This window comes from Rhamphochromis longiceps, linkage group LG14, assembly GCF_057381845.1.
Source record: "Rhamphochromis longiceps isolate RC_006_pf linkage group LG14, R_longiceps_female_GT1.1, whole genome shotgun sequence".
In the NCBI taxonomy this organism is placed as follows: domain Eukaryota; kingdom Metazoa; phylum Chordata; class Actinopteri; order Cichliformes; family Cichlidae; genus Rhamphochromis; species Rhamphochromis longiceps.
The window spans coordinates 40,236,060-40,263,631 of record NC_140570.1 but is presented as its reverse complement, the minus strand read 5'-3'; the positions used below and the strand labels follow the sequence as shown (position 1 = coordinate 40,263,631).

The 27,572-nt window shown below is 45.3% G+C and overlaps 1 protein-coding gene across 2 annotated transcripts in view; it reads right to left on the bottom strand.

Annotated features, from left to right (window-relative positions):
- Window positions 1-27,050, bottom strand: part of LOC146654754 (fibroblast growth factor 12-like) — a 57,289-nt gene extending 30,239 nt beyond the window's left edge. The window contains exon 1 of one of the 2 annotated variants that reach the window (XM_085379612.1): window positions 26,737-27,050. In XM_085379612.1, coding sequence (XP_085235738.1) covers window positions 26,737-26,767 — 31 coding nt within the window. In that variant the 5' untranslated portion in view covers window positions 26,768-27,050. Of the gene's footprint in view, window positions 1-6,961; window positions 7,476-26,736 lie in introns of those variants that run through there. The other variant, XM_085379611.1, reaches the window with a different exon arrangement.
- Between the last annotated feature and the right edge of the window lie 522 nt (window positions 27,051-27,572).

Below are 27,572 nucleotides of genomic sequence, written 5' to 3'. Positions count from 1 at the left end.
AGATTCAGCCTGTTATACATCAACAGTACCTGTAGTTCCAGCTAGCTTGTCTGATGCTAACTGCTGACTCATCTAGCTGACTAGTCATCTAATTGTTGCTATGACAACCATACTTGTAATATATAGATAGATACCCACCTAAAAGGAGCGCCCACTATCAAGCTCCAGTGATCCTTCCTGCCTGAAACTTTAAAGGTAAAAAAACTAGAAACGGGTTTTATATTCCAATCGTCTCAAAGTGCAGCTTTGCTGCTGCTAGCCACATGCTAAATACACAAGTTTAACTGAAATCAGGATTAAACCTTTTTTCTGACCTGGAACATAAACTTTTACCACCACGTCTGCTGAATCATCCGGACGGTTCAGTTCACGAGTCTCTGCAGACGCCCACCTCCACCTGAGCTCCTTTCTCAGACCTCTGCTGGTCACATCTCACCTCATTTCTGTGGTTCATATCCACAGTTATTTTCATAGTGACAAATGTAGTTTGTGGCTGTCCTCTGTATTTGTTGCTGTGCGTTTTCTCTCAGTCTCTTGGAGGAGGAGGAGATGCCCACTGTGCCCAGCAGAGGGAGACAGAGACCCTTCTACAGCTCCTGTTCTGTCTGTTTTCAGACGATGTTTCGGTCGTTGTGAATCATTCATGTCATCCTGTCAGCCACTTTGAAGGATTAAAAAGAGAAGCTGAAAACACTCCATGTTCTCGTTTTAAACCACACTTTCAGGCACAGCAGCAGCTCGAGGTCAGCTTTCTCTTCCTCCATCAGCTAAAAAGTCATTTTCAGTAACACGTCCAACGTCAGTCGAGTAATTTAGTTATAGAGATGTTAGCACTACACAAACACACACACACACACACACACACACACGTTTGTTTGGTATCAGCACCGAGAGTCTGCACAATTAAAAATCATCTGAACTGAATTTCTAACCTGTTTTTATTTGGTTTCAGATGTTAGAGGTTATGATGCAGGACACCTGCTGAAGTTTAACCTGCAGGCGTTCTGTGACTGTCACACTGATGGTTTCTATAACTGTGAATCTTGGACTTGTGTTTGACGAGCCTTAAGCCAATCAGCATGCAGAGGACGACTCAAACAATGGCGTGACAGATTTACGGAAACAGATTCAACTTTTTATTCAGCGTGACTGAAAGTGGATTGATAGGTTTATGCTACAAACCTATTCGCTGGAACGTTAAGGACAATCTGCTACGCAGCAAAAAGCAAGACACAAGGCACCAAAGTTCTCTGGTTTACTCATGCATGAGGGAGACCTGGCTGGGGCCAAGTGTCGTTCCACCACTTGACCACCGTCAGACTCTCAGCCAGGTTCCCCATAGCACTCCTTTTATTGTGGTTACATGAATATGCATAGGGTCATTAACATATAACATCTTACATAGGTATACATGTGAACAAAGAATACTGTGTGTGTGTGTGTGTGTGTGTGTGTGTGTGTGTGTGTGTGTGTGAGGTCAAGATGTGACCCTGTGAAGACTCCCCAAAGTTGGTGCCAGGAGTCTAGCGGTCCATCTGAACAAAGGGCTCTTATACTTAAACAGATATACGTGTGTTTGCTATACCATATATCAGCAAGAGAAGATACGACCTCTCCTAGGAGGTGTGATCTACGCCAGAACACTCTGTAGAGGGAGTGAACGCACTCCCCCTTCATGCTACACAGAGCTGTTACAGACCTCCTAGGATGAGACATTCTTTCAATCTACAAATGATTATACACTTCTAAGCATATATGAGTAAATGTTTCTAAATACAAATGACAATAACAAAATCTAAACCCATCATGGATGAGTCCACAAAAAGTGTTCAAGTCAGAAAAGCTGCTTTCCCGCCGACCGCAACCACAGCTATCACCACCTGGTGGCCTCACGATAGAATGCAGGTTTATGGCACTGATGGAGGATTCTAGCTGCTCAGCAGTCCTGGCTCTGCTTTGTCCTGAAACGTTATTATTCACTGCAGATGATCAGATATCCAAAGTCCTACGACGCGTTTCTGCCATCAAATTCAAAATGAGCTCACAGTGTTTCCTCTACTGTGAGTAAAATGTGGGTTTATGAGATTAAACTACAACTGTAAAAACTGTAAAACAATAAAAACGGAGCTGAAAAAAAGAAACCAACTCTGGAAGCTATCAGAAACCAAACTGAATTAGAAACAGGAAGTCAACATGAAAGATAAATCTGTGACGAGCTGCCGACCAAGCAGTGACGTGTTCCCTCCACATGATGCTGAAGGTGCTTAGATTTGTGATGAAGGAGCCTTTCTGCTTCTTCAGTTTGACCCACGTGGTCCAGTATGAAAAACTAAAGATCTACAGCAGACCTGGAAGACCTGACACAGGAGCTGAGAGACGGTGATCGACTGTTTCACTGAAGCTTCATCAGAGATGCTCTCAGTGGAAGGACGGCTGTCAGGAAGTCGCTTCACTGAGCAGAGAAACAGGTCTGATGGAGAGATGGACGCACATCAAGGTCAAGAGGAGGTCAGGAGGAGGTCCATCAAAGAGGTTACAGACATCAGAGAAACACGGTGGAGACTGTCATGGTTCTGCTGCGTGTCAGTCAGCGGTGTTGGACAAACTGATGAATTATGAGGTCAGAGTTTGAGCCATCATGCAGTAACATCTGGAAACATCTGAGTGGCAGCAGCTTCATTTTTCAGCATCACAATGACCCCAATCACACTGTTAATGCAGTGAAAGCACACCTGGATAGAAACGCACACGTCGGTCATGGGTCCGCCTCCCAGAGCCCGGACCTCACATCACTGAAGCAGTGTGAGATCATCCTGACAGAGAACAGAGCAAAGGACAGAAACATCCAAGAAGCCTGGAGAACTGTTCCTGAGACGGCTTAACGGGACAACAGAGAGCTGAAGAATAAAGGTGCTCACACTGAATATTGTGCGTCTGCATTTATTTTAATAGCTGACATTTTCCTAAGAAGTGTGTGTGCGCTATTTCTACTCGAGTCCGTCCAGAGTCACTTGATATGGACGGGTCTCCGGGTCGGAGCAGCAGAAATGCAAAGTGCTGACTGAGCCGAGCAGACTAACAGCTGCTCAGACAGAAATACACGAAGCTGTAAATATAACGGAGACAACACACACGCACACACACGCGCGCACACAGTGTGTGGGCTAATTTTAGTTAGCATGTTCTGTTTCTGTCACAGGCCTTTAAATGTTGCTCTCGCTGCTTTTTGTTTGACACAGAAACTCAAAACTAAAACGAGAAACTCCAAGAAAACTGACCCAGAATCTCCCCCCGCACTGCCAGTTTATTAGGCACACTTATCCAAAGTAATTCAGCAGTTTTTCAGTTTAGAGATGAGCTTTATCGTCACTGTGGATGCTCCGTGAATCATCATGCCTTCAGCTCTGGGCTGTTGGAATAAACTCTGTGTTTTATCAGCCTGTCGCTTCAGCTCGACTCCCAGCTGTCAGAGGATGAGCTTGGAAAACTTTCAAATAAAGTCACAGAAGCTTCTGCAAACTGCTGGAAACCTCGAGTCACACAGGCCACGCCCCTAAAAATGGTAATTATAAACAGGCAAAGATCTCTAGAGACGAAACCAGTTTGTTTTATCGGGTTGTAAACATGTTTAGTTCTGGGGGGACTGACACCCCCAGTGGACGTTAGAGGAACTGCAGCTGATGGGTTTGTGTGTTTATATATAAGCAGATATTTTGGTGATGTGAGAATCTGTCAGTCATCAGCTGATGAAGGTGTGAGACACCGAGACCTTGACGCTGATATTTATAATAGTCTGCGAACACGGGACATGTAAGGACGCGGCCAGGACGCGGCCAGGACGCGGCCAGGACGCGGCCAGGACGCGGCCAGGACGCGGCCAGGACGCGGCCAGGACGCACAGTAACATTTGCAGAAGCTGGTTTTTGATACTTCACAGGCACTCCTCTACACGCTAAACGCCATTATAAAAACACACCTGCTCATGAAGCGCGTCATGAGAAAAATTGTTTTCTGTGAGCTTTCTGTCATTTATACGAGTCGCAGGTTTCACTGCAGCAGGTGTTTTACTGAAGTGTGTGTGTGTGCACAGGTTGTGTCCCTGCAGTCACACACTCAGGTGTTTGCATGTCATTTGGCTTTCTTTTGCAGCACAGAGACCTCGACCTGCAACAACTCCAACACAACATGGGATCCAAGCAAGTGCAAAAACACAACAACACACCAATCAGACACACAATAAATCCATGCAGCAGGTGTGCCGTGTTATTCACGTGTAGTCTTCACCTACAGATCAGCTGATGACGTGTTGACGTATTCGACATGTATCGATTTTCTGTTTTCACAGCTTTTGTTTCACTTTGACCAAACTTAAGATTAAATATTTAGAGCCTCACACTTTCACATTAACCCCCCCGTCACACAATCTTATCCTGACTTATCGTCTTCTTGGTTTGCAACAAATCAGCCGTCTCTGCTTCGCTGTCCTCTTTTCTACGGTTTATAGTCAGACTGCAGGCTGTTACCACGTTGCAGTCTTTGCTGACCTGTCATGATACATGTGGGATTGGTGCTGTGTGCTGGTGGCTCTTTCGCTCTGCAGACAGGGACCGTGGGAATTCAACCAAAGCGATGACTACAGAGATGCGAGGCAACAACGTCCAAAACTCACAAGCTCCGAGAAGTGATCCCTCTCTGTGAGAGGATCGCTGCTAGCTGAGCGAGTGTGGTTTTTTACAGAAGCTGCTGTTTGATTGTTATTTATCCTTCCTTTGGTTTTTTATTACTGTATTCTTATTTTTCACCGATTTTGTTTCAGCCTGTGGATTTTGATAAATACGTTGCAAAATGACAACAAACCTTCTTGAATCTTGAAGTATTTACATAAATGCAAAATACAAAAAGTGAGAAGAAACAGAATATTGCAGAAGGTTTTAGAAACAACAATGATGCAGGACAAGAAGCAGGCAGGAAGTAAGACACAGGTGAAGATAATGGCTGTATCCCAATTCAGGGTCTGCAGCCTCAACGATCCTCAAGGGCCGCGTACTTAAAGACCGCTAAGGCCGGAAGTGCGAGGCTTGTGAAATGGGACGGTCTAGCCTCCGTCGCTCTGCCCAGGTTGCCTAGCAACCATGATACTAACAGCTGGAAACGTGTCATACAGCTTTGCTTGACAGAAATGAAGGAGAAAATCGTTTGTTCATTTGTTTGTTTGTTTCTACATGAGCTTTGATCATTCTCTGATTAAGCTCAGCTGTTGAACGCCGTATATTTTAAAGTAAAGGCTTTAAAACCAAGTTAGTACAAACGTCACTAATGTCACATGACTTTGCCGACATGTGGCCAACAGTAATGTTTTAATGTTCTTCATTATTAAACATTTGCACATAAATAAGTGACATAATATTCAGTACTTACTTAAAGTTCACTCTTCGGGCGCCCCTCATCCGCCGTTTTCTTTCGGCAAAATTATCAGAACCCACCGCCACGCTATGCATTCTGGGATATGTTGGGCCACGAAGTCTACACCGCCGCGTCCTTAAAATTCAGTGAAATGAAGGACGCATTTGAGGGCCGCATTTCGAGCAGCCTTTGAATTGGGACAGCCTTCGTCGCGTCGCTGTGCCGTAATCGGCCTTAAAATGCGGCCTTTAAGGCTGCAGAGCCTGAATTGGGACACAGCCTAAGTGACAGACAGGAAGTAAAAACTGAAATATGACGAAAAAACCAACAGATAATTACCAAAAGACAAACACTTAACAGGAAGACGCGCACAGAGGGAGGAGCCAAGTGCAATATAACAAATGGACACGCCCACTGCGACGCTACATGGTTAGCAAAGTTGTGCTATGACACCTCAAGCACAGCATTTTCCCCATGATGGTGACTGTGAAACTGCATGCTCATTGGCTAACTAGTTTAGGGCAGAGAGCTGTTTCCCCTTCTTCACACATATACAGTACCAGAAGTCTTTCTGCAACCACAGATATCGCCGCCCTGGTGGCCATTTGAATGAATGTCAACAGTAAAACTTCACATTTACTGGGCAGACAAACAAATAAAAATGGCATAAACTCAATAACAACACAAAAACCATGTTAGGTAGACTCTTGATTGATTAACTTGAACAGGATATCAGTTTCTGTGTAAAAGAAGTTACAGAGAAACATCATCTCTCTTCTCTGGTTCGCTGCGTGCTTTACGATGGTCACAGTCAGAATGTAGGTTCATGATTATTGTGACGTCTCTGGTTTTGGACATATTTTACACTTAAATGATGGTGTACCACAAAGCTCTGGACCTCTGCTTATCTCATGTATTTGTGATATTTATGCTAACAACATCCTCCATGAACTAAACGTTAGTTTATCTGCAGATGACACTCTGCAGATAAACGTTAGTTTATCTGCAGATGACACTCTGCTGTATGCCCGTCCTGTTAGCAAACCTCCATCAAGCACTTCCCTCAGCTGCTCCACCCTGCTGCTGCAAACACACCAGGAACTTTCCAGAACACATTTCCAGTTTGTGAAAGACGATCTCAAACTCTTCTGGAAAGTTTCAGGGTTCAGCTTCAGAAAGGAGACGAACAAGGGTCCCACACTTCCCAAAGCTAATGTGGCCTCTAAAACTCTTCAGTCTACTCTGAATCAGAAACACCTTCTCACATAAACTCCCCCCAAAAAAGACGTTTCTGCAGCTTCATGCAACAAAAGACAGAAGCAACATAAAAGAAGTCAGCGCGACCGGACTCAGGGACAGATGTTTGTGCATATTTCTGTTATTTAAAGTAAATGATGAGATTATAGAGGCGGACATGGTAACTGTGAGGTTAAATCACATCATGATTCTGAGTTGTGAGTCTTCCTCTGCTTTCACCAGCTCTGATCACTACAAAACAAAGTGAGCATTAAAGAATGAGAGAGGACTCAGGTGGGCGCCGTGTCTCCTGAGGACTCACCCTGCTGGCTGCTGTCTTTGTGAATGCTGCCCTCCTCTTCATCGGCCTCCTCTCCTTTACTCTCTCTGGACAGCAGACGCCGAAACAGGCTGTAATAACGGGTCATGGCAGGCAGAAAGCTGACTGAGACTGAAGCTCCAGTCACTTAATTAGTCAGTCAATCAGTGCGCTAATCGATGAGGCAGCCACTGGATCTGTCGCCGAGAGCCAGTCACTGTTAAACACAGAGTCTCAGAGTGCTGCACACGCCTCCACGTGACCACGCCCAGCTGCTGGTACATTAATACCGAGAGAAACGCTGACAACAGCCAACAGTCGTAGTAAACACCGAGCGCTCGCGTGTCGCCTCCTCAAAGGTTTTCAGACGTCAGAAGGTTCGTGTTCCCGCCCAGCTGCGCATTTGACTCACTCGGTCCGTGAGTGAGTTTCAAGTATGATTTCCTGTCCTGAGCACGAGTTGTGTCACTGTTTGCTGCAGGCCTGATAAATCACAGAGAGGGGTCAGGTTACACAGCTGGTTTCTGCAGCAGCTCCTGGTTATGCAAAGCAGCGTAAACCAAACCTCAGCAAGTTTATGAAGCACGAAAGGCTCGTTTGTCAGGTCTAAAAACATCATCTGCTAAATCCAACTTTTAAAAATAGGTACGAGTCCCCAGATAACGAGGAGTGAGAGAAGGATCTCAGGTGAACCAAATACAGCAGTAACACAGTTTGCATTATAGGGGCGTGGCCTCATTGACTGACAGGTGGATGGTGACACAGGTGGGTGTCAGGCTTCACCTGAACTGGACCTCTGGACTGATTTTGTGCTGTTGGAGCCTTTTTAATGACATCATCCAACCAATAATGTGGCTGCTGTGAGGTCGCTGTGGTAACAGACCACCTATGAAGTCTGAGCTCCAGTTTTTTTGAGTAAAATTCCAGGATTTTAATTGGATGTAACAGATTAGCAGGTACCTGTGTCCGTGTGAAGCACCTGTTAACTTAATGACTTAATCATTTCTGGCTCAAAGAAATCACAGGTGTATTTGAAGTGCCAGGAGCCTCTCCTCTCAGTACGTTTGTGTGTGGATCTGTCACGGCTCCAGTCAAAGGCTCGTGTGGGTTGTCTCCAAGCACCAACTAGGACCGGGTTTATTTACTATTTATTTTGAAATCTACATTATTTGCTATATTTGATGATCTATGTCATTCTCCCAGGATACTATCCTGTTAATTGGTTCTTTGATATCTAAGCTGGCCTGTAATCAGGAAGGCTACGCCCTCTTATCTACCTGCCTGATCACCTGTGATTTGTCAAGAGAACTCGAACATGAACTTCAGAGAGAAACTGGAAATCTTCTGGTATCCAGTCTGTGTTTGAGGTCATCTGGCTCCCAGTAAGCCCTTTGGCCCCCTGCTGTGCCAAAAACAAAGACTACCAGACATCTGCTGGAACCTGTAACTCCTCTCAGTCCTGTTTCTAAATCTAAGTCCTCCGTGATGTCACAGTATTGATTTAGGAAAGCAGAGATGATTGGATGCAGATCCCAGCGGGGTTTCCGGAGCAGCTCTGACAGAGGAGACTGGCTGCGTGTTAGTGATGAGGGAGGGCGAGGATGCAGCTCTAATGACAGCATAGTGATGATAAATATTTTAAACATCCAAATCAATACCAAGATTTTCCTGAAAGTACTTTACATAAAATCTTTATGTATGTAAATAAATAATATTAAGGTGCCGGCAGATGTTCCAGCTCTGCACCTTTACAACAACAGCAGCCGCTCATTTCCCATCTTTCCCTCATTTTGATCATTTCCAGCTCCGTCTTTCCGTTCTGGCCTCCACCACAGCAGCTCTGCATGACTTAAAGTTCAAAATAATCCTTATTTATCTCACACCGAGCCTCGGTGCAGCCTCAGTCTGAAACAAGCTGTTTTAGTCACGTCCCTTCACAAACTCAAAGACTAAACAGAAGGTGGGAGGGGCTTCTGCGTGGAGCACGCCTGAAGATGATGACCATGTAAGGATATCCCATCTCTGTGACATCACTTCTTATTACTGATTACAGTTTTAAACTGTGTTTAAAGTGCGAAGACGAGGCTGTTCTCTTCATCTGAATGAACATCCGTAAATAAACACTCAGTGACCTTCCACATCTCTACATTTGCTTCTGATGATGAAGGTTCCTATAAAAATCATCCCCACTGGAGCTGAGAGCCTCTGTGAGCTCAGTCTGTTTACACGTACATCGTCATGTTTGAAGCTTCATATCCTCTGATTATTGGAGAGCGTTGGCTGAGAGCAAACAGCTGACCAGCAGCTGGGCTCGCCCCGTCGAGCCTCCTTTTGTCTCCGATGCTGAGGATGTGTGTTTGTTTTTCAGCTGCAGCCTCGAGCTGCTGCAGTCTGTTCCCCGTGTGACCAGCAGGAGGCGCAGAGCAGGCGTCAGGGCGTGACGATGGGGGGGTGCTGCACTGAAGGACAGATGGTCCATCCCACTGCATCCACGTTTCCCTGTGTGATCAATGATCCAATCAGCTGTCAGCAGGCTCGGCTCTCTCTGGACATCTTCTTTTTGTGTTTATATTAAAGCTAAGAACCTTTAGGTGCACGGCAGAGAAGAAGAAGAATGAAACACAGCACAACACAGCAAGAAACATGGTGGAAGGAAAACAGAGCTCAGAGCTGCAGCTGAACCCAGAGGAGAAGAAGCTGAGGCTGAATCTGTGCCTGCAGTCTGCTGATCACTTATCTCCTTATCATAAATGTACGTCCATGTAAAGCATCTTATAATCAGCTCAGTGTATGTATGCTCAGTTTCACAGTTTTTTTCTATCCTTGGATCTCTATGATGTCACAAAGACAGGGCATCTTTAACATGGCCATATGCGAGGAGCAGCCGATCAGAGAAAAGCTGGCTCAGTGGGTGGGGAGCGGGTTTCAGACAGAGGATCAAACTCTGGGTTTATTCTGAACTGTGCATCATGCAAAGCCAGCTAATGACAGCGTCAGGTGCTGAACAATCATAACAATAAAGTCATCAGACGTTCATTTATCAGATGCTGTGATTGGCTCCTCTGTACGGTTCTCTGTTACAGAGCGCGCTCAGCTCACGTCCAGACCTGGTCTTCGTCACCGCTTCGTGTCCCAGCACCTTAAATTAATGAGGTATTAAAAGCTTTTTAAGTTCACTTTTATGTGCTGATGCTCTTCTCTTCCCAAGGTCATGCAGACAGATGTCAGTAAAGATGACAGAGGATAAACTGAGACAGAAAACAGCATCAAACCTGCAAACTGTCTCCGTCTGCCTCTGAGCGAAAGGCAGAAAATAAACTATGAATCTGTCAGAATGAATAAAGGAGCTCCACAGGGTTCTGTGCTCGGGCCTTTTTCATCTTACTAAACATCTCCTGCAGTCATCTCTCCTTCAGCGTGTACATTAAACAAATATGTAGGTCTGCTTTTTTTTCCCATGTGATCAATATCGCTAAAATTAGAAACGCCCTGTCTCACACTACTGCTGAACAAAAAAACTATGTGTGTGCTACTTATACAGATTAGTTACATTTTATGCAAAGCCGGTCTAACTCACTATGCTCATACTCAGAGGTCGTTTCTATGAGGTGCCGTAAGGGACATTATTACTGAAACGCTCTCACACACACTACTGAAAAACCAAGTCATTTCAGTTAAACAGGAAGTTAATTCTTGACAAGGAAACTGAAGGAAAAAGTGTTAGATTTCAAACAAACCACTACACAGATGTCTACTCAGCAACCTGTTAGTTAGGGGTGGGTTTTTATAATCGATTTATTGATTAAAATCGATTCTGGCTTGGATAACGTGAAATCGATTCATTAAAATCCTGAATCGATTTTTTAATATAAATTTATTTTGCCCGAAATGCCAGAATCTCAGGTGAAACCTCACAAAATTTCAACAACCACCAAACAGCTAAGACAGTAAATGAGAGCAGGTACACGGCTTCTGCACAAAGACGTGAACACACAGCGCGACCCGCGGATCAGAATCAGTGAGATGTCGCCTTTCTCACCCGACAGCACGGACACGGTCGGGGCTGAAAGCCGACAGCTCGCTGACTCTGATCTGTCGGCAGGTCCGCGCTTTGTTTTCACGCCGTTTTTTAAAGCTGTTAGTTTTATCTCTCTCCAAACAATATTGACTGAACCAGCAGCAAAAGAAGATCCAAACTGCGCTTCACATAAACATCGTCATGAATTCCCTCACTGTTTTGCTTCCACCACGATAAAATCGCACGTCATGCACAGCCCTCTCTTTCTCTCTCTCTGTACTTCAAGAACAGTTTCCCGTCTAAAAATCTGTTTTCTGTATTATTCGCTTGCTTGTTATGCACAAGTCTACTGTTGTTTACAGCGCAGTCGGCCGCTGTTTTTTTTTTTTTCATTTTACATACTTCCGAAAAGAAAACCTAATTTCTGCCGTTCAATACTGAATAAATTTAAACTTTTTAAAATTATGCAAAATGCAAAACGTTAGCCGTGTCTCTAATAAAACCGCTGTAACGTCAGAGGTAACGTTCATATGTTGATTAATGGTTTTCTTTCGTTTTTGATGTACTGCAGAATATTTTTATAAAATCCCAGGCCAGGAAAACCACCTTCATGTTTTTATGTGTTTTATCTTCAGCTACTTTGACACAAAGGCATCTGCTGTGATGCTCACACCTTTGATAAAGTCTTGCGTGTGTCAGCTTCCTTTTTCTAAATACAAAAATATGTAAATGTACTGATCTGAATTATAATATTTCTGACTGTCAAAATTCCCCATAATCAAATCGAATTGAATTGAATCGAATCGTGGAACAAATCGATTCTGGACCTTAGTGAGACAGCTGCATTACTTAACAATATATTAGCCTCAGCATAAGTCAAAATTTAGAATAGCGGGAGACGTGCATTATCCTGGTTATTTTTTTTGCATATGTGCTTTTTGTCTTTTTTAGCAAAGAAAAATATCTTAAAATCATCAATAAAACCAGGGAGAGAAGGCTTAGCGTTCCTCCATTTAGCACAATGGATATGATATTTACTCAAAAGTATGATGATGTTAATAATGTCTGAGACATCCAATGCTAGATGATCCATATAAAAAAATTATGATGTAATTCAAACAGTGGCACATCATTAATATTTAGGGAAATCCAATTTTTTAAGTTGCACCAAATACATTGTGTGATAGGGCATAGGAAAAAAAAAGATGTTCTAGGGTTTCATTTTCATCAGTACAAAAAGAACACTGATCCACCTCAAAGCCAAATCTCTGTTTTTAGAAATTCTGCCACAGTATTAGTTTTGTTTAAAGTGTGTTTCTTTAACTTTAGGTAGAATAGGCTATTTCATAAATTTTTAGTATGCTTTATCCAGTGTATATGAAATAACTAAATTAGAACCATGCCATGTAACCATTCTGTTGTAACTATGAAATATTTTGTCTTTGAAGAAACTACTAACAAATTTCTTATTGCATTTTTATCAAACAGCTGACATTGCCCTAGCAATAAATTTGGGAGCACTGATGAGAAATTATCGTATATCATAAAAATTTTAATCAAATGAAGCAGAGGCAGTGGGACCAGTTCACAAAATTTGTTATATTCTCTTTGAGAACAGTTTAGACAATATTTTTCTGAAAAGTCTGTGTAACTTAGAATGACACCGTTATCATCCAACAAATCTGTTATGAATATAATATTTTTGTTCAAACCAGTCACTCTTGAAAATTGATTTTTGATTAAGTGTTATTACCCTATTATTCCATAAGGTTGAATTATGGGGAGAAGTTGTGGGTAAATCTCATTTTCCCAAAAATGCAACGTCTGTTTTGGAAAGTTTGATATCTTTATGGGGATTTTATTTGCCGCAAAATCACATTTCAAAATAAAGTCTAATCCTGTATACTATTTTATTAAACAAGAATCATGGGATGTGGAGCTAAGTAGAGTCTGGCTGTGACAGACAAGATTTTAACCATTTAATTCTAAGGGTGCCAACCATAAATTCCAATTCTGGAGTTTTGATACCACCTTTATTGTATCCCTTCACAAGCTGAGATCTTTCTATGTAATGGGTTTTATTCCTCCACAAAAATTCGAACACATTTCTATTTATGGTTTTCATGGTATTTATCGTTTTTTTATTTTTATATCGTTTACGTGGCGCAAAAAAGGTTGGGGACTGCTGTACTAGCAGGTTGCTGAGTAGAAATCCTTGTAGTGTTTTGAAATATACCACTTTTTCCATCAGTTTCCTTGTCAGGAAACAACTTCCTGTTCAGCGGAAATGCCTCTGGTTTCAGTGGTGTGTGTGAGAGCATTTCAGTAGTGTGTGTGAGAGCGTTTCAGTTGTGTGTGTGAGAGCGTTTCAGTGGTGTGTGTGAGAGCGTTTCAGTGGTGTGTGTGAGAGCGTTTCAGTAGTGTGTATGAGAGCGTTTCAGTAGTGTGTATGAGAGCGTTTCAGTAGTGTGTGTGAGAGCGTTTCAGTGGTGTGTATGAGAGCGTTTCAGTGGTGTGTGTGAGAGAGCGTTTCAGTAGTGTGTGTGAGAGCGTTTCAGTAGTGTGTGTGAGAGCGTTTCAGTAGTGTGTGTGAGAGCGTTTCAGTAGTGTGTATGAGAGCGTTTCAGTAGTGTGTGTGAGAGCTAAAATTTCAGTAGTGTGTGTGAGAGCGTTTCAGTTGTGTGTGTGAGAGCGTTTCAGTAGTGTGTGTGAGAGCGTTTCAGTAGTGTGTGTGAGAGCGTTTCAGTAGTGTGTGTGAGAGCGTTTCAGTAGTGTGTATGAGAGCGTTTCAGTAGTGTGTGTGAGAGCTAAAATTTCAGTAGTGTGTGTGAGAGCGTTTCAGTAGTGTGTGTGAGAGCGTTTCAGTTGTGTGTGTGAGAGCGTTTCAGTTGTGTGTGTGAGAGCGTTTCAGTAGTGTGTGTGAGAGCGTTTCAGTAGTGTGTGTGAGAGCGTTTCAGTAGTGTGTGTGAGAGCGTTTCAGTAGTGTGTGTGAGAGCGTTTCAGTAGTGTGTGTGAGAGCGTTTCAGTAGTGTGTGTGAGAGCGTTTCAGTAGTGTGTGTGAGAGCGTTTCAGTAGTGTGTGTGAGAGCGTTTCAGTTGTGTGTGTGAGAGCGTTTCAGTTGTGTGTGTGAGAGCGTTTCAGTAGTGTGTGTGAGAGCGTTTCAGTTGTGTGTGTGAGAGCGTTTCAGTTGTGTGTGTGAGAGCGTTTCAGTAGTGTGTGTGAGAGCGTTTCAGTAGTGTGTGTGAGAGCGTTTCAGTTGTGTGTGTGAGAGCGTTTCAGTTGTGTGTGTGAGAGCGTTTCAGTAGTGTGTGTGAGAGCGTTTCAGTAGTGTGTGTGAGAGCGTTTCAGTTGTGTGTGTGAGAGCGTTTCAGTTGTGTGTGTGAGAGCGTTTCAGTAGTGTGTGTGAGAGCGTTTCAGTAGTGTGTGTGAGAGCGTTTCAGTAGTGTGTGTGAGAGCGTTTCAGTAGTGTGTGTGAGAGCGTTTCAGTTGTGTGTGTGAGAGCGTTTCAGTAGTGTGTGTGAGAGCGTTTCAGTAGTGTGTGTGAGAGCGTTTCAGTTGTGTGTGTGAGAGCGTTTCAGTAGTGTGTGTGAGAGCGTTTCAGTAGTGTGTGTGAGAGCGTTTCAGTAGTGTGTGTGAGAGCTAAAATTTCAGTAGTGTGTGTGAGAGCGTTTCAGTAGTGTGTGTGAGAGCGTTTCAGTAGTGTGTGTGAGAGCGTTTCAGTAGTGTGTGTGAGAGCGTTTCAGTAGTGTGTGTGAGAGCTAAAATTTCAGTAGTGTGTGTGAGAGCGTTTCAGTTGTGTGTGTGAGAGCGTTTCAGTAGTGTGTGTGAGAGCGTTTCAGTTGTGTGTGTGAGAGCGTTTCAGTAGTGTGTGTGAGAGTGTTTCAGTAGTGTGTGTGAGAGCGTTTCAGTAGTGTGTGTGAGAGCGTTTCAGTTGTGTGTGTGAGAGCGTTTCAGTAGTGTGTGTGAGAGCGTTTCAGTTGTGTGTGTGAGAGTGTTTCAGTTGTGTGTGTGAGAGCGTTTCAGTAGTGTGTGTGAGAGCGTTTCAGTTGTGTGTGTGAGAGCGTTTCAGTAGTGTGTGTGAGAGCGTTTCAGTTGTGTGTGTGAGAGCGTTTCAGTAGTGTGTGTGAGAGCGTTTCAGTAGTGTGTGTGAGAGCGTTTCAGTAGTGTGTGTGAGAGCGTTTCAGTAGTGTGTGTGAGAGCGTTTCAGTTGTGTGTGTGAGAGCGTTTCAGTTGTGTGTGTGAGAGCGTTTCAGTTGTGTGTGTGAGAGCGTTTCAGTAATAATGTCCCTTACGGCACCTCATACATTTCTGTGTGGCTGTGACTCCCTCGTAGGTCACAGACTCTTTACAAAGTTGTGATTTATTAAAGTCAGCTCTGGATTTACTTTCTCGACTGAAAACATCACATGACCATACTTTATCAACACACCTGCACAGGCGAAGCAGGGACGGACTGGTCCTTTACAAACAGGTAGGGACTCTTATTTTGACGGGGTAAGCGTCGTGGATGCAGGAAGCTGTTGGAGCTGCAGAGGGTTTGATGGGAGCGTTAATGCAGCAGAGACATCCATCCTGCTCGGCTGCTGCAGCCACACCACCGCATTACATTAGACTGTTCATCAACCCTGTGTGTGTGTGTGTGTGTGTGTGTGTGTGTGTGTGTGTGTGTGTGTGTGTGTGTGTGTGTGTGTGTGTGTGTGTGTGTGTGTGTGTGTTGCAGAGACCATTTCCAGAGGAGCCTCATAAATAATTGAAAGGTCTGCTGACTCTCTCTCTCTCTCTGTCTACATGACGATACACTTTTAGGTTAAGCTCGCTTGCTCCTCTCTCTCTATGACACATGCCGTCTCTTGCCCCTTCACACTGTCTCCATGGCGATACTCTTAAAGGACCATGCCACGTTTTCTTTGCACGCTGTCCCGTTTGCCGACGCAGAGGTGACATCAGGCTCTGTGGTAATAAAACAGCAGGTCTGCTGATTACTTTCAGCCGTCAGTAGCGTTTTTGTCTCTGTGGCAGGAAAAAAGCTTTTTCACAGCTCAAGGTCACAGCTGCCGACAAACAGAAGCATCAAGTCCTCTCCCTAAAGGCAACAATCATTCAGTGTTTGTATGTATACTTAACAAAAATCACAGCTACTGATCAAAAAACAAGCAATCATGCCAACCCCAACAAATACTGCACAACATCACAGCACTGTAGCTAAACTAACCATTTATCTTTATCACTGCTGCTGAATAAAATATTATAAATCCAGCTCAGAAGTCCCAAATAAAACGTGCTGCATGTCCGACGCACTGCAGGTCCAATATCTGCTCCAGTGAAGCTGGATGTTCATATTAAACATGGACAAAGTTTTTAACAACGAGGTCAGAGTATAATCTCTGCAAACAGCTCTGAACACTCAGTTTCACGCAGGTTTTTCTATCTTTGATGTGTATGATGTCATAGAGTCAATATCCCTAATATGGTTGTCTCAGGCACAGAAGCCCCACCCACTTTCCTTTCTCGGCAGCCGATCAGAAGTGAGTTGGTTAAAGGCTCAGGGGGACTAAACCAGCTTGTTTCAGGCAGTGGGTGAAGTGAGAGGCCCAGAATCAGACAAAGAAGGATCATTTTGAAATGTGACCCGAGTGCAGCCAAAGAATGAAAACAAGGAGCTGCGAACGAGCAGCAGATGTACTTCAACTAAGATCTGGAATGAATAGTGAGTGTTAGCAGACTGTGGTCTTGGTGTGCTCATCTCCAGTCACAGAGTCTGTGGTGTGATCACCATCATCCAGTCCTCCGCCTAAAAAAGCAGCTTCTTGCATATTTATGAGTTTGGAGGTTCTTTGATTATTTCTCTGAGCTATATGTGTGTGTGTGTGTGTGTGTGTGTGTGTGTGTGTGTGTGTGTGTGTGTTTATTTTTAGATAAAAATATAGCTTTTATGTTCCATTTGGGTAAAAGAAAGGACAAATGATATAAAAATGGCTGAACATTAATCAAACTAACCCTAATCACAGACAGGTTGTCATGGGTGGATATTAGGAGGTTAAATTCGGCCTGCTGGAGGTGAAACGACAGGTTTAAAGTGAGTCACACATGCGTCTGAGCTCGTCTGTCTTTGGGAGCAACTGGCCAAAAAGGCCGTGACACCAGGAAGATGCTGAACCATCAATCTGCTCTGAAATCTAAACCAACATCATCCTCCCGACGCCTTTACTACAGAAATGTAAGAGAGAACATCTGTGACACAGCCAAGAATCGCAGCTGTCACACACGAAGAGCTGATGAAGACGGAGTGGGAAATGATTCAGATCTCTGCGAGCCTGTCAGGACAGAGTGAGACGCACTAATGTGGGTTTGACATGTTCCCATATTTCATGGGACGCTCTTCTCCTCAGATGACGGACCTCCTGTTTCCTGTCGTCCAAACTGGATATTACAGATCATTTTATAGTGACAGGCTTTCTGCTTCTAATAACCTCCTAACATGCACCAAGTCTCCGGCTGTTTAGAGTCCAGGTTGGGTTTGGTCACTCAGAGGAGTGCAGGCCGGTCTCAGGTGAAGGTCACTCGGTCCATCGTCAGGAACGTTCTGGTCTCAGCCTCGTGTTTTTATCCAGCAAACAGGACACAGAATATCTGACCTGCTTCTGGAAGGACTTGCTTTGCGGTGACAATGAACTCCTTACAACAGGGGTGGAGAACTCCAGGCCTCGAGGGCCGGTGTCCTGCAGGTTTTAGATCTCACCCTGGGTCAACACACCTGAATCAAATGATTAGTTCATTACCAGGAATCTGGAGAACTTCAGGACATGTTGAGGAGGTAATTTAACCATTTAAATCGGCTGTGTTGGATCAAGGACACATCTAAACCCTGCAGGACACCGGCCCATGAGGCCTGGAGTTCGACACCTTACACCAAGACTGGAAATTACCAGATGGCCTCCATTCGAAGGTCTGAGTCTTTGTGCATGATGTCAGATCAGCTTAAGCCAAAGGCTAAAGATTCAGATTGACAAACATCCAACAATACATTGTTTTCCTTTAAGTGCTTTTACTTTTCACCTAAACATAAAGTCCAAGGTTTGGGCCATCACGGAGAGTGTAACCGAAGCCCTGGATGGTTCTGTAAATGACTTTAAGCTGTTCATATCCACCACGTCACTACGGACCTAATCAAGACTAGGGTTAGGTTTCACTTTATTGACAAGCTAGAAGGTATTAAAAATCAAGCCTCATAGCGGCATCCTCACGGTTTCCTGTTATGGATGTCCAAGAAGTGAAAACTCCGTCCGGGGTGGTAAGGAGCTGGAGGTCACTGCTTCATCAGTCATGGCCCGGATGGGACTTAGTGTCAGGCCTGAGCGTACCCCTCTCCTACCTCGATTGAGGGTTTTGTTGCCTCTGCTAAACTGCTTAAATAAAATATCCTGCACTCAAAAAGGGACTTTTGCAACTTCTAAGTGTAACAGTGAAGGTTAGAGCTTGTGAGTAAGTATGATGTCTTCCATCTTCTTCCTGGCCTATTCTTTTCCTGGCTCTAAAGTAATAACCAAGCCAAACCATACTTGGTTTTTAGGCAGTTTCAGCTTTACCTATTAGAAACACCCATTTCACTCAGAAACCTGGAGCCTTTGAACAGAGAGCCACTCCACACTTCCTGAACAGGAGAAACTGGGATAAAAACACCTTAAATAATATTAAATGAGCAAGGTACTACAACACAAACTGCCCAAAACTCAATACCAAGAGCTGACAGATTCATCCAATCACCCAACCTTAGGAGGCGTAAAGGGGTTTCCAACTGTTTCTGAGCAGAGTCTGAACATGGTGTAGGAAAAGAGGCCTTTAGTGTGATGTGCAAAAGTTCCTGCACCAGTCTGATGTCATTATTTAACAGTGTGTAAAGTCATAACAACACACCAGCAGCAAGTCTGTCGAACTGAACAATGTGGTCCCAACTCTTCCCATTTAGAATACAAAACTTTCAAAATAAAATGTCAATAAACAAGAACAGCCAACCAATCACAGACAGCCAAGGTGAATATGTTTGCTTTGTCAGACAGAAAATCCTCACAGAGGTAAAGACCTCTAAACACGAATGTTTTTACATTTCAGCTGCAGCTGTTTCAAAATGAGGTTTAAGTGACTTCCTGTTTGTGATTTTGCTTTTCCTCCTGATGCCCTCGGACTTCTGCTTCCATGTCCTGGCCTCTGCTCCTCGGGAGCTGCTTAAAGAGCGTGCATGATGCAGCAAGCGTGCAGTAACTTTCCACGCTGAATGTGAAGCTTTGGAAAAAGCTTTTGTAAAACGATCATAAACTGGCTCAGATGTTGTTGCTGTTCCACTTCCAGCTTCCTGTTTAAAACGGAGAGCCGAGCGCTGCTGGGAATGATGGAGACGCACTGGCCATAAAACATCAGACAGGGAGGGGCTGGCGCACGCTGAGCTCAGCATCTTCTGCCTTTTATGTTCATCTCCCACACAGTGGAGGAGGGTGGCTCGTTTGTGAGAGGACTCAGCTGTACTTCAGGCCATCCAGGGCCGATCGTTCATCAATTTATTCAAAAAGATCCTTCTGCTTTCGTTCGTGTACGCGCTTTCTAAGTTTCCTGGAACAGTTTAATCAACAGTCCATCAAAATCAAACCACATTTCAGAGAAATCTGCAAAGACCTGCAGCCAAAGCTCAAATATATTTCTGGTTATTTCATGGAGACTTAAACCTGCTGCAGTTCCTCTATCATCCACTAGAGGCCTGACTCCAACTGAGTCAGTCTCCATAGACTTCCATGTTTAAATGAAAAATGTCAGATTTCGTAGACGTTGTCCTGGACACGATGTTTCACGTCTCATTTCCTGCAAACCATCGACAGCCTGCAAACTGACCAGCGAATGAATGATTGCTGAGTGGGCTAGCATCTCCTGAACATTCACATTAGCTAATTTAAAAAGAACTCGTTTCCATCTCCCTGTTTCTACTCTCTGATTCTGCTAGGGTAGCTTTGCATGACTCATAGTCCAAAATAATCCTTCTTTATCTTATAATAGGGCTTGGTGGCAAATTTCTCCTGACTGGGTGCCCCTCGTAAACACGACATCTGACGTCAGTGTTTGAAACTCTGTCCATGTTTCAGATGAACATCCATCGGAGCAGCAGAGAAACGACAGGAAATAAGGAACAGGTCCACATCCTGCTGCTGCAACCTGAGAAGGAGCCGAGCGCTCGATTACGGACTGAAACTGAGTGAAACAGCAGCTGGAAGCCACTGACTTTTGCAGCTTGATCCAGATAATGAGCTTAATGTCCTGCAGGAATCGATCCGCTGCAGGAAAGTGTCAGTGCTGTATCGCAGCGAGCTACAGAAGCAGCGAGATGATGCAGCGTGATGCCTCTTCACTCACACACGATCTTAACCAGCAGTCTAATTACCATGAAAACGCTGCAGCTGACAGATTCTGTCATCGCTGTTGACGCTGCTCGTTTTAACCATGAACTGTCGGCGCCGGTCGGCTGTAGCGGAGCAGCTGCCGACACTACCTGCAGGTATTTTTTCATCATAACAACCAGCAGACACGAAAGCTACGCCTGTTAGCACAGGAGCTCGATGGATGTGAGAAACTGGATCCAAAATGGAGGCAGCTGTGAGAAGCTGTGACAGGTGACGGAAATGAGGATTTTGTTGATGTGATCTAAACGCTCCGTGTGTTACTGTGACAGACCCACCAGTCAGAGCATCTCCTCTCCCCTCAGCTGACCGCTCACACTGAGCTCAAACTAGCCTGGAGGCAGGCACTCGGCTCCGCCCCGCTTTTAAACACGCCCCCGGCCCACAGGTGTCACTGTGAGACAGGTGCAAGGGGACAGCTGATGTGATAACTGACTTCTGACTGCATTCACAGAGACTCATGAACTTTTACGTATCATTTAAAGGACAGAAAGAAATGACAAAGACTGTTTTGGACTGTAAGCACCGTCTGTGGGAGGCGGGAGGTGCAGGGGGGGTAAAAAGGGGCAACATCCACAGGGAGACCGATTCAAAGGGCTGCTGGAAAGGTTAACACTCCTCCCACAGGGTCACCTGCAGAAACCTTAATGACTTTTACCTCCTCTACACAGGTCTCGATTACCAAAGGCTCTGCTGTGTTCATCTCAACCCTCGATCCAGGAGTCGAAGCTTTCGTGCATATTTCACGATGTCGGCAGTTTGAGCTCGCAGCTGAACGATACTGAAGACCGTCGCAGCGGCGAGCTGAGCAGCCTGCCCGAAGGGAAACGAGCGAAGCGGCGGTCACAAAGTATACCTGGAAACACAAGTCTGTGTGAGAAACACCTGGCTGGAAGCACAGCAGTGATACCTGCAGGTGTGTAAAGGTGGGAACAGTTGGTCAAATTTTCATCTGCAGGCGGATTACCAAACGCCCTCACACCTGCTTAGTATGACGCTGAGGTGAAGTCACTGCAGAGGCTGTTACACCAACATATGAGAGCTGGGTCAATATTCAAGAATCCAGTAAGTGAACAAAGTCATCAGTGATGGACTCATCACTGAAAACTGCACTCAGATCTGCTCTGTGAGTGTTTTAAAGGTGAGGCTGTGCATCTCCGTCCCCGGTGGTTTGACTGCAGCTCTCACCGGCTGGTAAATCATCACTTCCTGACACTCTAATTTCATTTTTCAGTAACGGGAGGGGAAGCTCGCGCCGAGAAACCGCAACCTTTTCGATCGCTCCGACATGCCGAGTGTTTTTCCACAGGACTGCACATGAAGGTAAAGGGCAGAGTAATTCTACCCCCGCAGAGCGAGGACAGGAAGATCCACCTCATCTCACTTGTGAAGGAGAAGCAGGAACTCTAAAATCAAGCCTGTTAGTGAAGAGACAACAAGAACGCTTCTTATAACTATGACACTGATTATTGTTTTATATGAACACAACATCTTACTGTCTTTGTGAGGCATTCGTTTTTAGAAAACATGAAATTGAGCGTTCTGACACAGGAAGTGAGAATCATCTGCTTCAAACATGGCGAGCCTGCAACAGGACTCCAGCCAGCAACAACACAAAGGTGTACAGGTACACAGAGACACTGATACCGGCAGTGTTTGGGTGAAAACACAACCTGAAATCGACATAAACACTCCCCTGTGTGTGTGTGTGTGTGTGTGTGTGTGTGTGTGTGTGTGTGTGTCCACAGAGTCTCTCAGGTTTCTGTTCTGGGCAGCAGGTCACTGAATCATCCTGATTGGTGTGGATCTGATCCCAGAATCAATACAACACACTGATCTGTGTGCTGTAAACAAACACACCCCTTTAGACCACGCCCCTTTAGGCCATGCCACCTGACAGTTGTGAAACAGCAGGCCCAAAGCAAATCATTGCACCCTGAAGCTTCTCCCTCGCCAAAATAAAAGTCTCTGGTCTACATGTTTGCATTTTCTACAAAGCACTGGGTGAAAATGTGCTCTTTCTTTGATGTGGGCTTGCAGTAGGCCACGCCCCCACACTGGACGGCTTTATATTTGACACATTTACAGAATCAGTATGAGGTTTTTGTGGACGTTTACTTTTAGAGCACTTCAACTGCTTCATGACGAGGAAGTGACGCGACACCAGACTCCTCCTGTAGGCTTACAGCCCTGAAGCCCCCTCAGTCCTGCTACCTGTTCTCTTCTGTCTCCCTCACAAACACTCCCAGCAGACTGCTGTCGGGTGTCTTCCTGTTAAAAGGGAGTTCTTCCTTCCCACTCTCTCCAACTGCTGCTCATAGCGGACTTTCTGTTGTTGCAGCTACATCTATACATCACAGGCTCTCTATGATATAAACCAGCTGTTTTGTGTTTTTAAAGCAGACGTCAGCTTTGTGTCATGTGACTGTTGATTGTTGGAGCAGCTCTGACTGCTTCAGCATGCAGAGCTTTGAGAGTGAGATTTTTAAAAAGCACACTAAGGAAAATAAATGCATTTCTGCTTTTTAAAGGATAATCGTGGTTTATTCTACCAGCACGGCCTCGCTGGCACAAAGAGGATTTCTCAGAATAATTCCCCGTCGTTCAGGTGGGCTGAGAGCTGCACTGGCCTGCAGTTCTGCTGATAATACAGCGCGCTGATGCTGTGAGCTCTGCTGAACAGCAGAGAGCTGACTCACGGCAGCTTTTAACTCTTTTCGACTGACAGACATTTCACTGACTTCAGCACAGCTTTCACGTGTCTCTGAACCAGCTCGGACCACATCTGGAGGAGCTTTGACACTCGCTCCGGCCAGATGTTACAGAGGCTGCACTGCAGCAACACACTGCAGGTTAGGCCTCTCTGTTCCCCATCAAAGAGAAAGACTGTCGGGCACCAAATGAACACCAAATGTTAACATAAAGGAGTCTGACTCATAAAGCAGTTAGCTCAAAGTTCAGCCTCGTTTATCTTTGGCGAGTGCGACGACAGAGCGCGTTCTGTTTTATGGCAGCAGGAAGCCGCCTGGCAGGATTGCTTTACGCTTGTTTTATTGTGAGTCTTCTTTTATGAGCCGACATCTGTCACAAACACGCTTTAATACAAACATATCAACTGTGAATTGGCCTGCTGCTCCTGCTGCCTGGTGTCATCAGTAACTTTGACATGTCCTCGTAGCACCGACCACAGGACTGAGCTCTCTCTCATCCATGCTGGGAGACCCGGATGCTTCTGACTGCCGTGGCTTTCTCGTCCATTGTTAGGTGGTTGCTAGGCAACATGTATAATATCTGATATGGATAAGAACCTTCAGGAGACGAAGACTGCAGATGCTAAATGTTGCTGACGGTGTTGGAGGCGTTCTCGCTGTGAGAGATCAGCCTTGATGTTAAGACTCTTCCTGAGCCACTTTAGCGCTTCGGCGTAATACGAGGCTCCTCCGTTACACAAAGATGCTCGTCTGGTTTCCTCCTCAGATGTTGATCTTTCAGTTTTTTCCCTCTTGTAGCCTTTAGGGTTTGTGGCGGAGTTGTGGTCCCTGGCTCAGCTGCAGCAGAAGTGGAGATGATTGTACTGATGTACTGAGGTCGGAGATCAGAGGAGAGAGGAGTGTGTGCACTCGGCTGGAAAGTTGGCTGACGTGTGTGCCAAACCGGGAAAACGTGTGAAATAGTGAAATCAATGAAAACTCCAAACTAAATGCAAAGACGGTGGATCGCAGTCCTTCACAGAGCTGCTTCTCTCTGCAGCATCATCATTGCTTTCTGCTCTTCAAACCTGCTGCTGTGCCGTCTGCATAGCTAGCATGAGCCCGCCGGTTTAAAACATGCTAACATTAGCCGCTGTGCACTTGTTTTGTTGGGCAGTGTAAGAACAACACTGCAGACACATTAATGAGCATCTGCTCAACCTTTACATGAAAACATGACCAATAAATATTTCTAAGAATATTTTCATCCATCCGTTTGTCTAATTCAGGGTCGCAGTGGGGGTGGAGCCTATCCCAGCTGTCTGGGCGAGGCAGGGTACACCCTGAGCAGGTCGCCAGTCTGTCACAGAGCTAACGCATAAAGACAGACAATCATTAACACCTATGGGTGATTTAGAATGACCTATTAACCTTACCCCACTAACTGCACATGTTTGGAGTGTGGGAGGAAGCTGGAGAACTCAGCAAGCACAGGGAGAACATGCAAACTCCACACAGACAGATCTGATGGTGGAGCCAAACTCAGGAGCCATAAGAATACAAACTCTGGGACTTTCTATTTATTACTAAGATAAAGATTACCACATGCTGCTGTTATTCAGGCCACACAAGCTCTTCCTTCCTCCTCTCAGCCCGAGTGCACTTCATTTTACTGCTCCTCACAGTGTGGAGCTCACAGAGACCCAGAGGCCAAATAACACGATCACCACCAACCCCTCCAACCTCAAAATGTGGATTTTTTAAAGCAGAAAATATGACGGCACAGGTGAACAAAATTTTAATTATGTCAAATATGAGAAACATGTATGATCAGCTTCTTTGACAGAGTGGGTGCAGGAAACCAGCTGGAAATATAACTGCAGGAAGTGCATTAACCCTGCTAATGCTGCAGCCTCTCCATGTGTGCGCAGAGACAGCACGAAAATCTGTGCGAAACTTCTGGCGTGCCGCTAGGGCGGGGGCTGAAAGTCGTGGACCCCGTGCTGCCTCTGGTGTAACGGCTGAATCTTGGTGTTGATGGTCAGCTGTCACGTCTGCAGTCTGGAGACCTCAGCAATCAGACGCTTACCAGGATAAAGGAATGATGCAATCGAAGCGTTGCATTACCAGCTTCCTCGTGTGCTCGGCTGACAGCAGTGACCTGATTTTACTGCAGCTGCCATAAATTGATTTTCATCAACAAGTTAGACACTTAAAATGAACCAGGCTCATTAAAAAGCTTCATACATGCAGCAGCTTACAGCTGAGTTAGCGTTGCTAATGTAACCGTGGTTACCGGAGGAAGCATTTCCACCACAAAAATGAGACGACACAAGGAGAACGAGACAGCTGGAGTTGTTTGCTAAAGCAGAGAAAAGTTTAAAATACGAGCAGAACCACCTTCAGCCACATCTGGATCTCAGCATCTTCACTGCCAGGATAAAAATGGCTTCTCTCAGATTCAGAGAGTTTTTCTCTACATGCAGTTTTCATTTCTCCAAAACTTTAAATTACAGGTAATCCGTAAATACAAACAACCAAACAAAACGCCTGGAGGATTTCAAGATGGATGCCGCGTGGTGACACGTGTTTTGAGCGTCTTCAGCTCGTCTGCACGGATCCATACACCACAAAGAGGGAGGCGCCGAGTCTCCTCCAGTTCTGTTTCGTGGAGTTAAAAGCGAGCAGGAAGTTTGTTTTATGTTTGAAGGTTTTTGACTCAAACTTGTTTTCTCCGCTGCTCGCCTCCGTGTGCGAGGAGGTGCACGAGGCCTTAAGAGCAGTGAATTAGGAGGAAATGATTAAAATATCCCAAATGAACGTTCTTGTTTTCTTTTTGTTTTACCGTGGTCCTGTTCTTACTGGTTATTTTAATAATAAATCGAGTAAATGTATATTCTCAGATGAATTTAGTTTAAGCTGAGTCTGACATCGTCACACAAAGAACGAAGAGAGGAATTCAGCTTTGGGTTTAATAAAACTATCAGCTGCCGCTGAGGTCAGAGCTGGATCGCTGTAATGGTGACCTGGGATTCACGAGTATTCCTTTGATGTTTGGGGAGAACTTTTGGATCTGCGTCTCTGAGGCTTGTTTCTGGGCCGGTGTCCACGGCGATGTTGTGTGAATGGAATTAACCATATTTTAAGTTGTGTTGCCGTGGAGCCCGGGACGGCCAGGCGAAGCATCACTGCACCAACAGCAGCTCAGTCGCTCCGCGTCCGTCAGTCCTCCTGCCACCCGTCATCCATGTGTCTGCATCAGTCAGCATCACCACCCTCACCTGTCTGCCTGCCTGTGTGTGTTTGCTGCATCAGGCTTCTGTCACACACACACACACACACACACACACACACTGCACCCCATCCCATAATAACCACACCTAAAAAGCTCCAGTGCAGCTGCATTCAGCAGGATACCGCAGTACACTTTTACCCAACATGCATCAGTCCCCTCCACCCATCCACCCGTACATCCATCCATCCATTCGGGTCCCCTTCATCCTGCCTCCACCCTTCCATCCACCTCCCTCTGCGGGAAAAAGCACCAAGTTCCTCTCATCCACCCTCACAGGATGAGGGAAACTTCCATCCATCCATGCACCGTTTCATCCACCCATCCCTCCGTCCTACCTGGGGGTGCCTTCTCTTTAACCAGCTCCATGTCCGAGGCGAGGTGCTCCCCTAGCCTGCGTCCCTTGCTTCCTTCCTTGCTTCCTTCCTTCTTTCCTTAATCAGCTGTTATCAACAAGCGTCGAGTCTCGGATGATGTGATCACCGATGAACCGCTGATGGGTGGATGGTACCGGGAGAGCTGGAGGGAGGCACCGCGGGACCTGCTCTCAGATCCTCCGCAGCTGCTTCTTCGCCGTTTTTTTTTCTTCCTGCGGGCGTCGAGGCTCGTGCGTTCACCTGAGCTGTGTCCGCGCGCCGCTCTCTCTCTCTCTCTCTCTCTCTCTCTCTCTGTGCTGCTGCAGCTCGAGGCAGGAGAGCACAGGAGTGACGTCACTGTTAAGGTGACACGATGGTGGTGCTGATTGGTGTGAGGAGGAAACGTGATGAAGGAACTTTTAGGGCACGGGGTCTTGCCCATCCCACCGCAGGGCATCAACGGAAGAGAAGGAGTCGAACCCGCGACCTCCGTGCACAAAAGAAAAGAAAAAAAAAACATGCAAAACTCGGGGCCCATCGCGCATGCGCACTGCTTGTCCGTTAACTATAAGGAAGTGTTGCACGGGGAGCTGTGTGAAGGGTCTCCTGCACTGCTCGTTTTACTTTATTTAAACACTAAAACGACCGCAGAGCACAGATTCATCAGCAAACATCACAATACGTCATCATCTCGAGCCAAAAGCAGACCCAGTCATGTTCAGGTGGGACCCTTGCAGCCCGCAGGTGCCTCCAGGCCACCTTAAATGCTTCTACTGACGCCAACTCCTTAAGATTTAGCTAAATGTGATCACGTTTTC